Source organism: Triticum urartu, chromosome 4 (genome assembly GCF_003073215.2).
Source record: "Triticum urartu cultivar G1812 chromosome 4, Tu2.1, whole genome shotgun sequence".
NCBI lineage: Eukaryota > Viridiplantae > Streptophyta > Magnoliopsida > Poales > Poaceae > Triticum > Triticum urartu.
In genome coordinates this window covers 562942692-562957510 of record NC_053025.1, presented here as the reverse complement: position 1 = coordinate 562957510, position 14819 = coordinate 562942692, and the positions used below count along the sequence as shown (strand labels likewise).

Here is a 14819-nt window from a genome sequence, read left to right as displayed (position 1 = left end):
AGCGAACGGTATAGTTGATTGACGCGCCGGTACGCATGTAGATGGAGTTGAGCCCGTGCGAGAAGTTCTTGCTCTCCAATTCGTCCAATTCGGATGACTCGGATGTTGAGACCATGCTTGCGAACTTTCGGCAGCAGGCATTAGTCATGGCACTTGCCGTGAAGAAGCACGAAGACGAGAATAGGAAGATTTAGTGCATATCAAAAAATCTCCGCAACTATGTGGGTGATTGCATATGGCGTTCCGGCTGACTATGCCGATGAGCACCTTCGCATTGGTGAAGATACTACAATTGAGTCTTTCCGTAGATTTGCAAAAGTGATCATCTGTGTCTTTGGTCCTGAGTATCTTCGGGCACCCAACGAAGATGACACAAAGAAATTGATGGCATCTAATGAGAGGAGAGGTTGGCCTGGCATGCTAGGTAGCATTGATTGTATGCATTGGACTTGGAAAATTTGCCCCAAGGCATGGCAAGGAATGTATTGTGGCAAGTCTTGTGATGCAACAATTGTGCTAAAGGCCGTAGCAACCGAGGATATGGATTTGGCATTGCTTTTTTGGTATGCCGGACACTCTCAATGATATCAATGTGTTGCAACAGTCTCATTTGTTTGCTAGGCTTGCTAGTGGTGATGCTCCTGCTTGCAACTACACTATCAATGGGCATGAATACACAAAGGGGTACTATCTTGCAAATGGTATATACCCTCCTTGACGCACATTTGTCAAGAGCATCAAAGAACCCAAAACTAAAAAACAATGTGAATTTGCAAGGGTGCAAGAGGCGGCCCGAAAAGATATTGAAAGAGCATTCGGTGTTTTGCAATCCAGGTTTGCCATTGTTCGTGGTCCTGCTCGTTTTTTGGATAAGAAAACCTTGAAAAATATCAATGACATGATGTGTTATCCTACACAATATGATTCTTGAAGATGAGAGAGGAATGAACATGGAATTCTTCTACGACAATGTGGGTAGCCGTGTCAAACCAGCTAGAGACCATAACTGCATTAGAGCTTTTCCTCAGACATACAAGGAGGTTGAAAATGCAAACACACACTTTCAACTTCAGGAGGATCTCATTGAGCACCATTGGCAAAGGGCTGGACAATGACTCATTTTTGTATTCATTTGTATTTGTATTCATCACAAGTTTTGTATTGCATTATTTAATTTTGATTCGGTCATTTGAATAATTATTTGTAATGTGGATGATTTTTGTATTATGTTGGATTTGAATAATTATTTAGTTTGCTTCCATTTGTTGTATTATGTTGGATTTGATATTTGCGGGGCAATGAGATGCGGGATGCAGCGGTGCAAGAGCAGACACCGTAAACCGACCCGTATAAAAGCATATTCCACGAGTATACTTTTATACGGGTTCGTTTGAGGGGTCTGCATCTGTGGCCGTCCGCGTCGGCCCGCATAGGCCATTTTGCACGAACTTCAAACGCGTTTTGCGGGCCGGCGGGATGCGGGGTCTGCTAGAGTTGCTCTAAGTTACTACCCTTGATAGTTAGCACTTTTTTCGTTGGCGATTGAGGAATCCATGAATCCTCCCATATGTTCACCTTTTGAACATCTCCAATCCTCCAAATATACCCACGTCTCAATGTGTCTACCCCGTCCATAATGCTCTGCCATGTGAAAGATGATTTTGGCTTTACACTTTCCTCTAGTAGGTCTCTTTCTGGATAGTACTTAGCTTTCGGAATAGTTGCACACAATGAATCTGGGCTATCAATAAGACGCCAGGCTTGTTTTGCTAGAAGTGCAAGGTTGAAATAGTGGATGTCCCTAAATCCCATACCTCCATATTTCTTTGGAATGCACATCTTTCGCCACGCGAACCAATGCATCTTTCTATTTGTTGCGTCGTCACCCCACCAAAACAATGGATGGCATGTGTGCAGCTCATTGCTCAAGCTCCAGCTTCGTGCAGCAAAAACATTAATCTGCATGGGTATCGAACTCACCCATACGTCGTATTGGGAAATCTAAAAAAAGATACATATTGAGAGGTAAATTGTGGTGTCTGTGTCCAGCTGCTTCACCAAATCGTAGCATCAGATTAGCTTCTTTCTTGTCATCCTATCATTTTTCTCTCGTTACAATGCACGGACATATGTGCTAGTATTTATAAAAAAAATAAGTCGTACTACTACGGAACAATTCTTTACAAGTTCAACAAGAATATCTACCTTGATTCTCACCCATGCCGAGATGATTAGCCCTTAATTTGACTATAAGATCGATCTATCTATTACTCCTTTCATTCCACAATGTAGTGCGCCCGTGTTTTCTGAGATTCAAGTTTGATCATAAATTTAATCAACGAGACCGATTGCAGCGGGAGCAAAAATTATACCACTGAATTCGTATTTTCGATATGAATTCAGTGATATAATTTTTGTTGTCGTCGTAGTCAGACTCATTGGTTAAATTTAGAATCAAACTTAAATCTCGATAAACCCAGGTGCACTACATTGTGTAATTGTGACGCCCTCGATTCAATTGTACACTAATCATACATGCAAATGTGTACGATCAAAATCAAGGACTCACGGGAAGATATCACAACACAACTCTAGACACAAATTAAAATAATACAAGCTTTATATTACAAGCCAGGGGCCTCGAGGGCTCGAATACATAAGTTCGAATACACAAGAGTCAGTAGAAGCAACAATATCTGAGTACAGACATGAGTTAAACAAGTTTGCCTTAAGAAGGATAACACAAAAGCAACATCGATCGAAAAGGCAAGGCCTCCTGCCTGGGAGCCGCCTAACTACTCCTGGTCGTCGGCGGTCTTCACGTAGTAGTAGGCACCCTTGGGGTAGTAGTAGTCATCAGTGGCGTCGTCTGGCTCCTGGGATCCGTCATCTGGTTGCGACATCCGGAAAGAATAAAGGGGGAAAAGAGGGAGCAAAGCAACCGTGAGTACTCATCCAAAATACTCGCAAGCAAGGATCTACACTACATATGCATCGGTGTCAATGAAATGGGCTATATCTGTGGACTAGACTGCATAATGCCAGAAGAGAAGGGGAAAGCCTAGCCTATCAAAGACTAGCACCTTCAAGCATCTTGCAACATTTAGAAGAGTACAGATCAACATAATGTAAAGTAGTAGTAGCGTTATCAACCTCGGCCAGAGATCCTTTCTCGACTTCCTGCGAGAAAGCAATCCCAGAGCCATACTATCGATTTCTCATAACCATTTCTTATCTCAAGTAAACCAGTTCTAGTTGTATCGATCGGGATACAACTCCAAGTGTCCGTTACCGTAGGACAGGCTATCGATAGATGTTTTCTTCCCTGTAGGGGTGCACCAACTTACCCACCACGCTCGATTAACTCCGGCCAGACACACTTTCCTAGGTCATGCCCGGCCTCGGACAAACGATACGCCGCGACCCGACCTAGGCTTAATAGAGAGGTAAAGCACGCCGGACTAAACCTATGCCCCCAGGGGTCTTGGGCCATCGCCCGGGGAACTCCCGCACGTTGCATGGGCGGCCGGTGAGCAGACCTAGCTACCTCCTTAAAAAGGCAGGAGCTTACCAGTCCAACCCGGCGCGCGCCGCTCACTCGCTGACGTCTATTAAGCTTTGGCTGATGCATACGACGCAGAACGCCCATACAATGCCCACGTGATGGTTAGTGCTATCAGGCCAGAGGCCCCTCGGATCAAATATCCAAATCGTAGTGGATTAGGAGCACGCGGTAACGAGCAGAGACTCACGATCGATGTGACCCCGTCACCCCGTCTCGAGTACTTGCGGCAAGGGCTAAGAATGCCCGGCCACGCCTCGTAAGTATCTCGCGGGCACCTTCCAGGTCAACCCGACTCCACATCACTCGCTATTAAGCTCGTGCGGGTACCCCTCAGGGCCGACCCATCTTTAGTAATATGGTTCGGTGTAAAGTCATAGTAACCACAGTAACTGTGTGTCTAACACCAAGGGGGGAAACCCGAGGAATCACCCCCGGTGAATTCCACTCGATGTAATCATCAAGGTGAACGTAAGAGGATCCACCCTCGAGGTTCACACTTGAGGGGTTGCACTACGAAGCCGTATTGGAAGTGGTTAAGAAGGAAATCACCCTCGATGACCTCGACCATATAGCTACACTACGGAGATCTCATCAGGAGTGATGTAAGAGGTTCCACCCTCGTCACTCGATGGTAACTTTGCAGAGTCGTACAATTAGGGGGGTGATGTGCGGTGTCGGGGCCTGGACGTCGATCACGTTGATCGAGTCATTGAACATAAAGTGAGGCAACTCGGACAAGGTGGGGTCACTGATGGATCTCTAACCAACCTATACTAAGCAGTTTAGGATAAGCAGGTAAGGTATGAAAGCAGGTAACAAAAACAGGTTATGCATCAGAGTAGGATCATACAGAAAGCAGTAGCAGTTCTAATGCAAGCATGAGAGGGAAAGAAATGGGCGATATCGGAATGCTCAAGGAGGGTTTGCTTGCCTGGAAGCTCTGCTAAAAAAGAAGAAGTGTCGTCGACGTAGTCGATCACAGGGGCGCATCGATCTCGGGGTCTACCGGAGAGAGAAGAGGGGGAAGAAACAGTAAATACAGAGCAAACAGATGCAACAGAAAGCACGACATGGCAGTAAGCTACGCTAGGAGTGCTCTAACGCAGTACTACACGTTGCAGACGGAGAGGGAAAACATCCGGAGGAGTTTTCCCGGCGTCTGGCTTTTTACGGACAGACGAAAGAGAGGGGATGGTTCCATGTTCAGCATTCTAGGAGCACGTGACAGATGAAAGGACCGCATATTTGGATTCGTCTCGTCGTTCTGAGAAATTTTCATGTATAAAACTTTTTCATCCGAGGTACGGGTTATTTTATATTAATTTTCGAAGTTTAAACAATATTCTGTAATTTCTAGAATTATATTTTAATTCGAAAATAAACTGAAAATGCTAAGTGCACATAGAGAAGTGTACCCAGCAGTGGCTACAGAGGACGACAGGTGGGGCCACGTTAACTGCCTAGTCAGCAGTCAACATTGGACTGTTGACTGGTCCGCTGACCAGGGGGGACCCACCTGTCATTGACTCCACTATTAGCAGTGTCTTTAATTTTTTTAGAAAACTTAGTTAGCATGTGGGGGCCGTCTGTAAGTGTCACCTTTTAGTAAAACTAACCTAACATTTTAATTAATGATGGGGGCTCATTTGTTAGTGTGTGTGTGTGTGGGGGGTTAGCGCCTAATCAAAAGGCCAGGGGCCTGGTAGCCATCGACACCGAGGCCGGACCGAAGCTCTGTGCGCACCGGCTACCAGAGGCACGGCGAGGCCGGCCGGCTGGCGCAGCCGCGAGCGGGGGGAAGGCGAAGCCGGCGAGGAGGGGTGGTTGGGGCGCGGCTGCCGACGCTAGCGGCGGGCGGAGGCAGCGGCGGCGGTCCGGCAGGGGCGGGTGCGAGGGAGGAGCCGTGCGGGCACGGGCGGCTGAGCAGCAGCAGGTGCGAGCAGGCGCATGGCCAAGGGCGCGGCGCCGGAGCTCGGGTGAGCTGCGGTAGCGGCGGCTGCGGCCGGCAGCACACGACGACGGGAGCGGCGAGGGCGAGGCCATGGCCATCCGCGGCCGGCCGGAGCAGTAGGGCGGGGGCGCGGCCTCCAGCGCGGACGCGCGCGCACGCGGCCTTGGCCTGGAGCGCAGGGGCGGTGGGGGGCTGCGGTCGCCGGCGGCAGCAGCGCGGGGCGAGAAGCAGGGGGCGAGCGGGGCAAGCGGCGGCGCAGGAGCGGCGACGCTAGGATGCGGCGGCAGCAGAGTTAGGCAGCGATGCGGCGGCAGCACAAGAAGTAGTAGCGGCAGCTACGCAACACAGCAGCAGGGGCCGCGGGCTCACGGGCGGCAAGCCCGGCCGCAGGCGGCGAGCGCAGCAGCAGATGGCAGGGTGGCGCTGACGCGGCCGGGAAGAGGCAGACGCGACCCCGGCGAAGCCGAGCACGGCTAGGGACGGCGGTACGCAGGCGCGGAAAGAGGGCTTGCGAGCGAGGGAAGCAGCCGCACGCCGCAGCAGCAAACGGCAGCAACAACGCAGGAGTAGGAGCCGCACACACGCATGTACGCGTACACAGGGGGGTTCGGGCACGACGGTGATGGCGGCCTACAATGTCTACGACGATAGATCGAGGACAGGAAGGGGGGAATCGGCGGAGAGGCTCACTGCGGTGCTCGTGGACGAGGTCGGGGAGCGCGGGGGTAGCCGGATGCGTTGAGCTCGTCGACGGGAGGCGGCGGCCGCAATGGGGAACCGGCTCGATGCCGAGCATATGGTGTAGTCCTGCTTGGTTCAAGGCGCGTAGACGAAGGAGTCGGCGACGAGGAAGCTCCTCGACATCCTCCCAAAGACCGGGGAGCACGGTGGCCGCGGGATCGACGGATACATGGCCACGTGTGGTCCGGCCTCGAGCGAGGGAGGAGAGATCGAGACGGGGGACTGGGGGAGCTAGGGTTTGACCAAGAGGGGTTGCGGCCTCAAGTAGTGCTGGGAGGGTTGGGATGGTTGGCACGTGGCCGGTCCGGCCATGGACGCGCGAGCAACGGCCACGGCGCCATAGATGAACAGGGGGAAGGAGATAAGATGGGGGAGTTGGGTTGGGCCTCCATGTAGCCATAGAGCCCAAGTGCACACTAGTTTCCTGCTTCTTTTCTTTCTTTTTATGTATTTCATTCAGCCACTGTTCATATTTATTTGAGTGACAAAAATGGATTTAGTCAAACTTGAAATTTGGCACACAATTCGAGAACAACATTGTGGTGTTGCATAAAAAGTTTTAGAACCAACGGAAATGTTCAAGTAATTTTAGAAATCGAATAGGTCAATTAATATGTTGTTGGACCACTTTATATTTCCCTAGGGACTAAATGGTGAACCAAATGATGTTGATTTCTACATGATAATTATTTAATGAAAATTTGCAACTCAGCAAACATTTTTGTTTTACCGATTGAAGGAATAAGAATTTGACTTGTTTTGGAAGTTGAATTTGATACGTATTTGAACCAAAGTAAGATTAGCAACAGTAATTGCGATGACTCGACACCATTAACATGTGATTACTGTAGCTTAATTATCCGAGCGTTACAGTAATGAAGGGAGTATATTATTAAAACGATAGAAAACGAACCAGTCAGATTGAACATTGGAAAAAGAGTTAAAAGAACGGGTGACAAAGAAAGAAGTACGCATCTATGTTTCCTAATATCCTATATGTTTCAAAAAAAAAATCGCCAGCCATGCAATATTGGTATCCGTAGGAGAACCAAAACACGGGACAAAAAGAGAAAAGAATTCCTTATTTGACCCCTTCTTAAAATTTATTTTTCTATTTGGCCCACAATAAAATTTTCTACACTATTTGAAACCTAAAATAAATTTTGTTTCTTATATGACACTTTCGTCCATTTTAGGCACTAACGGTGTTAAGTGTGAAGCAAAAAGAACATTTTGCCCCTAGTACATTGTGTAACTATCGTGGATGTAGTAAAAAATCAGTTCACCTATGTTTTAGGGTTGTTCAATGGATGATGCACATGTATATGTATGCTCCAATAGTTTTCTCCCTACGTAATCCGGTCCACGACTATGTGAGAAAATATAACTTTGATCTATCAAAGTAGTGTTGTATGACGTGTAGGTCCCACGTATTGCTAGAAATGTATGAAAATAAGAATATATTCAATATTGGGCTCTATTTGTAGAGTTCATCATGTAGAATAGAGTGTTGCAAAAAGATTGCAGTTTTACACTTTAATTTAAGAGAAATAATTGTCAAAAGGGAGAAATACGTGCATGCAAAATTAGCCGAGTTTGTAATTTACATGCATGCATGCAGCCATGTATATATTTTCGCAAATGTTAACGTCCACACGTGTGGCACGAAGCAACATGGCCTAAACGCCTTCAGAACCATTCATTTTGCCACATCAAAACAGAGGACATCAGCGGGAATCTTTTTGGTTTTCAGCTTAAAAATTGTTTTATCTCATAATTAAAAAATCCAATTAAAAATTCGTTTCACCATTAAATCCGTCTCGACGAGATCTTCAAAACTAGATCCCATGTTGATATGTTTTGACAAAAAAAAAATTTGGCCAAAAGTTGCCATGATGTTTACACTGTAGTTGCCATAGTGTTACACTAAAGTTGCCATGTGGCAATTTTAGTTTATAGAGCATGGCAATTTTAGTATTTTGACCATGGGAATTCCACTACTTTGACCATGAAAATTATTTTTTGTATGAACCATGGCAATTTTAAGTACATGTATCATGGAAATTTTAGTATATGGTTCATGGCAAGTCTAGCTTCTTAATTCCCTGTTTTATAATATGTCAAAATTTATTTTTAAATGTAGAAGAAAATAGCTGAAACATATCATGGCAACTTCAGTGTAAACACCATGACAATTCATGTGCAATAGACATGACAGCTTTTAAAAGTCGTCGAAATATATTGATATGAGATCTAATTTTAAAGATCTCATCACGATGAATTTAATGGTGAAACCGAATCTTCAATCGGATTTTTCATTAAAGAAATATAACAGTTTAAAAATTAAAAATCCAAAAAGATTCTCACATTCGTGCATGCGGTGATATGGCGTAGTCTGTACATTATAGGGCGTGTGGACGGGTGTCACTTCCATCACATATGTGGACATTATCAACTTTCTATATTTTTTCTACTAATGTATACGAGTTGCACCCAACTATCCATGATGACTCAACAAGCCAAGGCCCACATAGCATGGAGCTGGTCGCCTCGCTCCCTAACGTTAGCTATCAGCGATCGGTTTGATACAACACCCAACTATCGAAGAAGACGCCGTGCTATGTCTGATTATCGTTGGCGTGCATATTTCATCGTGACTGCCGCGCATCGCAGGCATTTGCCATCTGCAACTCATGGCACCACGTATGAGCAGCCGCGCCTGTGGCGCCACGTGCGTGGATGCCCAAGGCCGAGACTGCTTCAGCGCCGTTGGCTAATCAGCCGTTGACTCTGTAATACCGACTATAGGTATGCTAGTATAATTTATAAAGAGAAGTGCATTTTTTAACCCCGAACTTTTACTCTAGTCTAATTTACAACCCCGAATTTGAATATCATCTAAATTTTAACTCTTAAAACCGGTCAGGATTCAACCCTCCCCTCCTTGTTGACCGATTTTATCTAGGGGTGACCGGTTTTGAACAGTTAACGGGTCCAATCAGCATGCCATGCCAGATTTTTTTTCAAATTTCAAGAAAATATAAATAAAAATCTGTAAGATCGGGAAAAAATCCGGGAAAATAAAAAAACAATTTCTGGAAAAAAGTTTGCGAAAAAATTCAAAAACTTTTTCCTATAATTTTCGGAAAAAAAATAAAAAAGTAAGTTTTTTAAATTACTTTTTCTAGAAATTTTAATTTTTAATTTTACAGTTTTTTATAATTTTCTTTGGAATTTGATTTATTTCGCCTGTAGTTTTTTAATTTTAAGTACTTTTCAGTTTTTCATGGAAATATTGATAATGTTGTTTCCGGAAATTGAATTTTTTTTATTTTCCCCTGATTTTTTCCTGGAAATTTGATTTTATTTATTTCTTTTCCTGGATTTTTTTTCTGATTTTACGGATTTAATTTTTTTTGCTGACTTGGCATGCTGACTGGACCTGTGGACTGGCCAAATCGGTCAACAAAGAGAGGATGGTTGAGTCCTAGCCGGTTTTGAGAGTTGGGGTTGTAGTTTAGACGGTATTGGAATTCGGGATTGTAAATTAGACCAAAGCAAGAGTCCGGTGTTGAAATATGCACTTCTCTCTAATTTCTACGAATGGTTTGTACAACTTTTACACACACAGACACGTTTACCTAAGAAAAAGATATTGAAGCATACTCATACACGTGCAACATCCATTGGACATTGCTAAGATATTTTTTTGCGGGTGAACATTGATGAAATATGGATGAATTGATTGCCTTTTTGCTACGTCCAAGGTAGTTACACAATGCATTAGGGGCAAAATGGTCTTTTCGTCTTATACTTAACACAGTTAGTGTCTAAAATGGACGGTAGTGTCATATAAGAACAATATTTATTTTAGGTGTCAAATAGGAAAGAAATTTTATTTGGCTCAAATAAGGAAGCAAATTTTACGAAAGGGCCAAATAAAAAATTCTCTCTTAACTTAACACATGATGGAGTCACGTGACCCAACGGTCTAGTGATTGGTTGTCCATAGTCTCTTATCAAAAATGCTACATCGACGGACTCATTACGGAGAAATCACAGAGCTTCCAGCTAACTAATATCTTGCCCCCTCCTCCCTTTCTGATTTTCAGGGGGTGGGGCCCTCCCTCCCCCTTTGGTCCAACCACAGATTGCCATCTCAAATTTACCCTGTGAAAGGCCCGTAAGACTCCGTTGATGTAGCATTGCTGGTCTCTTATTAGGTGATGATGGATGATAATTTGCCTTTTTTACACAGAAGATGTGAGGTACGCTAGCATCAACAGCTGAGTTTCCTTTTTAGCAAACAAATGGTAAACATACATACAACGATTGTGAGAACTGTGCAACGAAATGAGTTGTAGAAGAGAAATAATAAATGGCCATTACTGTTTTGGATTTTGAAAATGCCATTACTATTTTGCTGGCCGTGGTGCAGTGACAAAGCAAAGGGAGAGTGCGAGAACACGCGGCGCCAGCACTCGGGGCTAAGAGTATCTTCAATAGCAGCTCTATTTTTAGACATGAGGCATTTTTAGGGCACGAGAGGGCAAAAACCATCTTCCAATGGTTGCCCAATCACAATTTTTTAAAGAAAAAAATTTGGCAACCTTAAAAACACCATGTTGCAAAAATACAACACTTCGGCTGCTGCCACAAAATCGTGCGGCTCCACCCATACGCCCGTGCGTGACCGTTTTGAGTCCGCGCCCGACCAAAGACCGTCGGATTTGAAATCCACCACCGCCGATTCGCCGCTAGAGGCCACCGCCGCCGCTCCGCCGGCCGCCCCTGATTCCATCCCACCCGCTGCTCCTCTCCGCCACCCCTCCTAGTCGACACCGTTCCAATTTGGTGTCCGCCTGCGACGGCCGCTGGGCCAACTGCCGCCGCTTAGGGGCCGCCGGAGCACTGTAGCATGTCGCCCGACCGCCACGGCCGAGCAGAGGGCCGACGAGCTTGGGGCAGCGAAGGCGCATCTTTTGGCCACACAGCCGCCTTCCGCACATCGTCAGAGCACATCCGGTGGCCGTTTCTACACAGATGTGTGAGGGGCGCTAGCATCAGGTTTTTTTAGCAAACAAAATAGTAAACATACATACAACGATTGTGAGAATCACACAACGAAACAAGCTGGCGACAACCTTCTTAGAAGAGAAATATAAAGAAAATTGAGATAAAGGGAAATAATAAATGGCCATTACTGTTTGGGTATTTTGGCAATGCCATTACTGTTTTGCTGGCCGCGGCGCGGTGGCAAAGCAAGGGAGAGCGCGAGAGCAGGCGGCGCCAGCACTCGGGGCTAACGGGCCCTTGGGTTTCTCGGACTACAAATGGGGCGCTACCCACCCCGAGCCGCCGCGGAACAGAGGAGACAGACAGCGGAGGAGCCCATTACGGTCCACCACGGTCAAAGCAGAGGGATGCCCCCCGTCGCAACGGCTAGTCGTGCCCGATCCTCCCCTCCCCTCCCCGTCCTGTCCTCGTCGCGCCGCCCCTCCGATCCCCCTTCGCGCCCCCGCGCCGCCGACCACCCAGCGGCCACGGAGAATCGTAAGTGACGCCCACACCCTCGCATCGTCTGTCCGCCCTGTCGATCTTATTGCACGCTTTTAACTCTGGATGCCATCGGGTGTTTGGTTGGCTGATGTGCAGCTGCACCGGCGGCGGGAGGGAAGCCGTTCCTGCTGTCCGTGCCGACGGTCACCGAGGAGGCGCCACCTCCGCTCTGCGCCGTCCAGATGGAGGGACTGGTAATTGCTCTCGACCCCCCTTTTGCCTCCATTCGGCACTAATTCGTTTGATTTAGTGCATCTAGATTGAGGTGATTGCTGATTTTTCATAGGGGAAGTTTGCAGTTAGTTTGCCGTGCTATGGAGCCAAGATATTAGTTAGGGGAACCATCTTGAAGTAGAAATGAGTATTCCTCGTGTGATTTGTGGTGCATAGAGGGGCTAGAACAGCGTGCAGTGGTATTGCCATAGGCCACAAATTAGATGTTGTTTTCTTGCATATGAACTCACCTAATAGATGTAACACGGCAGACACCTCCATGAATTGTTTTCCCCTACACTCATGGGTACCAGAATCAGTAGAGTTCCTACATCTGAACATATTTTTCTTCAGGATGTTGCTAGGTTGGCGTGGGATTGCCTCAACCGAGATGATGATGATGATGATGAAGAGCTCCTGAGATTACTGGGAAATCAAACTCCTCTGCGAGACTGCCATGCCTTCCTTGACATTGGGGGTAAGAAGCTTCTTTTTATGAGAATTGTTATAGTCCGTGTGCTATATTACTCCTGAATGATTTTCTTAAAGGAATGGGTTACTTGTGTCAGATATCACCTGCGAGGAGACACTGGACCTGGAGGAATATCGGGAACCGAAGCGGCGACGCATATTGGAGTATCCTTCTGAGGTTAATCAGCCAGATGGTCGAGATCATGACATGGGTTCTAATTTTGTCACATCTGAGGTGGTTCACTAGTAGCTGCCCATGTTCTAAGTTCGTATCCTTTATGCTTTGCTATTCCTTACACTATTGCTTCCTTCTCAGGTAACAGAGGCTTCACTGATTTGCACTGACGAACCACAGAGCTTAAACTGGGATATGCAGCAAGATTCAGATATTTTAGGTTTGTCCTTTTACCATACATGTCTTATTGTCCAACAACTGCCTACTATCATGCCTTTCTGTTTGCTAATTGGATATTTTGGTATCAGATATGATAAGTTCCTTGTCAAATGGGGCACCCTACGAGCCATCAGATAATCAGTTGGAAAACTACTCTGATGGATCTACTATCTACTACACACCTGATCAAATGTTGGTTCCTATCTGGTTCCATTAAAACCAATTTGCTTTAGTTCACATTTTATTAATCATGACGAGTCATTGAGTCAATCTTTGGTTTGTAGGACTCCTACCCAGGAGAGCGTTACATATATGGATTGCCAAACTGATATGCCAGGTCCGCACAAAGCACATTTTCTATATCATCTTTGAAGATCTAAAAAATTCATTCAATGTTTCTGTCAGAGTTTCCAGTCTATGCATGTTTCACCATATAGTCAGTATTTGTCCTCGAAATTCTTGTAGAAGTATATTATATTCTGTATCTTCCGTGCAATTGCATTGTGGTGTACTTGCCATTGGTGCAACGTGCTGTTGTTTGGCAACCATAGTGCCTTGATGAAACAACTGTTACTTGTTCTATCTATCTACAACAGGAACAAGTGAGATTGCACCGGCAACGGAGAATCTCATAATGCAGGAGACTAACAAACTTTCTATGCTAAAAGTATCTAAAGGTATTTCAGTTTTCACAATATCTTATTATTCAACAGCTTATCTTACACACTTGAATCTCGAGTTCGTATGTTTACCGTTTGGTTTTGCTTCCTTATTAGGAGGAAGCTCGATGATCAAGATGAAGCAAAATTTAACTACATTTATGACATGCCCATTTACCCTTATAAAACCATATTGGGAAGAAGGAAACGTCACTCTGAAGGATATAAATCAGCTAATCCATGCTCCTCCGAAGCAGCCTCCAGAAATCCTGGGAATGTCAGCTTTTTCTGGCAAGCCAGTGATTGGCAAGACCAGAATCAGAACAGAAGGGGGGAAAGGCAGCATCACAATACTAAGAACAAAGGGCTGAGGACGCCACAACTTATTTAACAGGCCATTCCCTCGATTGCTTTCAAGAATTTGGTCTTCTTGTGCAGGCCTCTATAGCTTTTCAATTTTCTTGGTCACAATTGTGCGCCATGTGTTCAGAGTTACCTTGGATGGTTAACTCGTTTTCCAAACATTCAGCATTCTTGTGTGTTTTAGTGGCATGCGGCTAATGATGTATGCGGAAATTTGAGTTCAGAGTGGCATGTGGCACTCCTTTCGTAAGTTCATTTATATAATATACAGCATCACAACCCCGACATTAGTTGCTAAAGATTAAAGCAAAAATATAGCCTGAAGCAGAGAAAACTATCTAGTTGTGTATGGTTAATCTAACAAATTTGATATATGATCCGATGAAGAGAAAAATCATCATAATTCACATGCACTTCTCAATCTACATAAATTTGATATAGGATCCGATGAAGAGAAAAATCGTCACAGTTCACATGCACCCTTGACCAAACAGAGATAAACTCGTGTATGAAGATTGTTGACGCATAAGTTATAATGCCACCACCCAAGCAGAGTTAAGGCAGAGTTTTCTTTCTGGAAAAGGAGGATGACCCCCGGCCTCTGCATCAGAGTGATGCATGCAGCCATATTATTAAGTAAAGTACGGAACAAAGTCTGATGTTCAAATCTGGCTCACAAACGGAGCACAACAAAAAGAAAAACAGAAGATGCCACAGCCGGCGAAAATAGCAACATGCTACGATACCTACACACCTAGCCTATTATTAGCTCGCCATCCAAATCGGTTGAAGATAAACCGTGCTACCATCTCCCAACTGTTGCACCCAATAACCAAAAGCTTCCCGGAGTCTGCATGAGTGAGTAACGACCATATATGGATCTAAGCAGTGGCTCTGTAGTTA

At 45.5% G+C, this 14819-nt stretch overlaps 1 protein-coding gene across 1 annotated transcript; it reads left to right on the top strand.

The window, feature by feature from the left end:
* Positions 1–11610: 11610 nt before the first annotated feature.
* On the top strand, positions 11611–14171 carry LOC125554169 (protein XRI1-like). Its single transcript, XM_048717767.1, has 9 exons — positions 11611–11810; positions 11913–12010; positions 12384–12507; positions 12599–12735; positions 12817–12895; positions 12984–13086; positions 13179–13231; positions 13491–13571; positions 13671–14171. Exons 1-9 carry the CDS (start codon positions 11681–11683, stop codon positions 13922–13924), a joined length of 1059 nt encoding a protein of 352 aa, XP_048573724.1. The 5' UTR covers positions 11611–11680; the 3' UTR covers positions 13925–14171.
* Positions 14172–14819: the final 648 nt, after the last annotated feature.

What these genes read in the sequence shown, in the direction of transcription:
- LOC125554169 (XM_048717767.1), top strand. Translation starts at nt 11,681, where the DNA reads ATGCCCCCCGTCGCAACGGCTAGTCGTGCCCGATCCTCCCCTCCCCTC. An exon ending in CCGTCCAGATGGAGGGACTG is followed by an intron (nt 12,011 to 12,383) that starts GTAATTGCTCTC and finishes ATTTTTCTTCAG; the next exon opens with GATGTTGCTAGGTTGGCGTG. An exon ending in TTGCCAAACTGATATGCCAG is followed by an intron (nt 13,232 to 13,490) that starts GTCCGCACAAAG and finishes TATCTACAACAG; the next exon opens with GAACAAGTGAGATTGCACCG.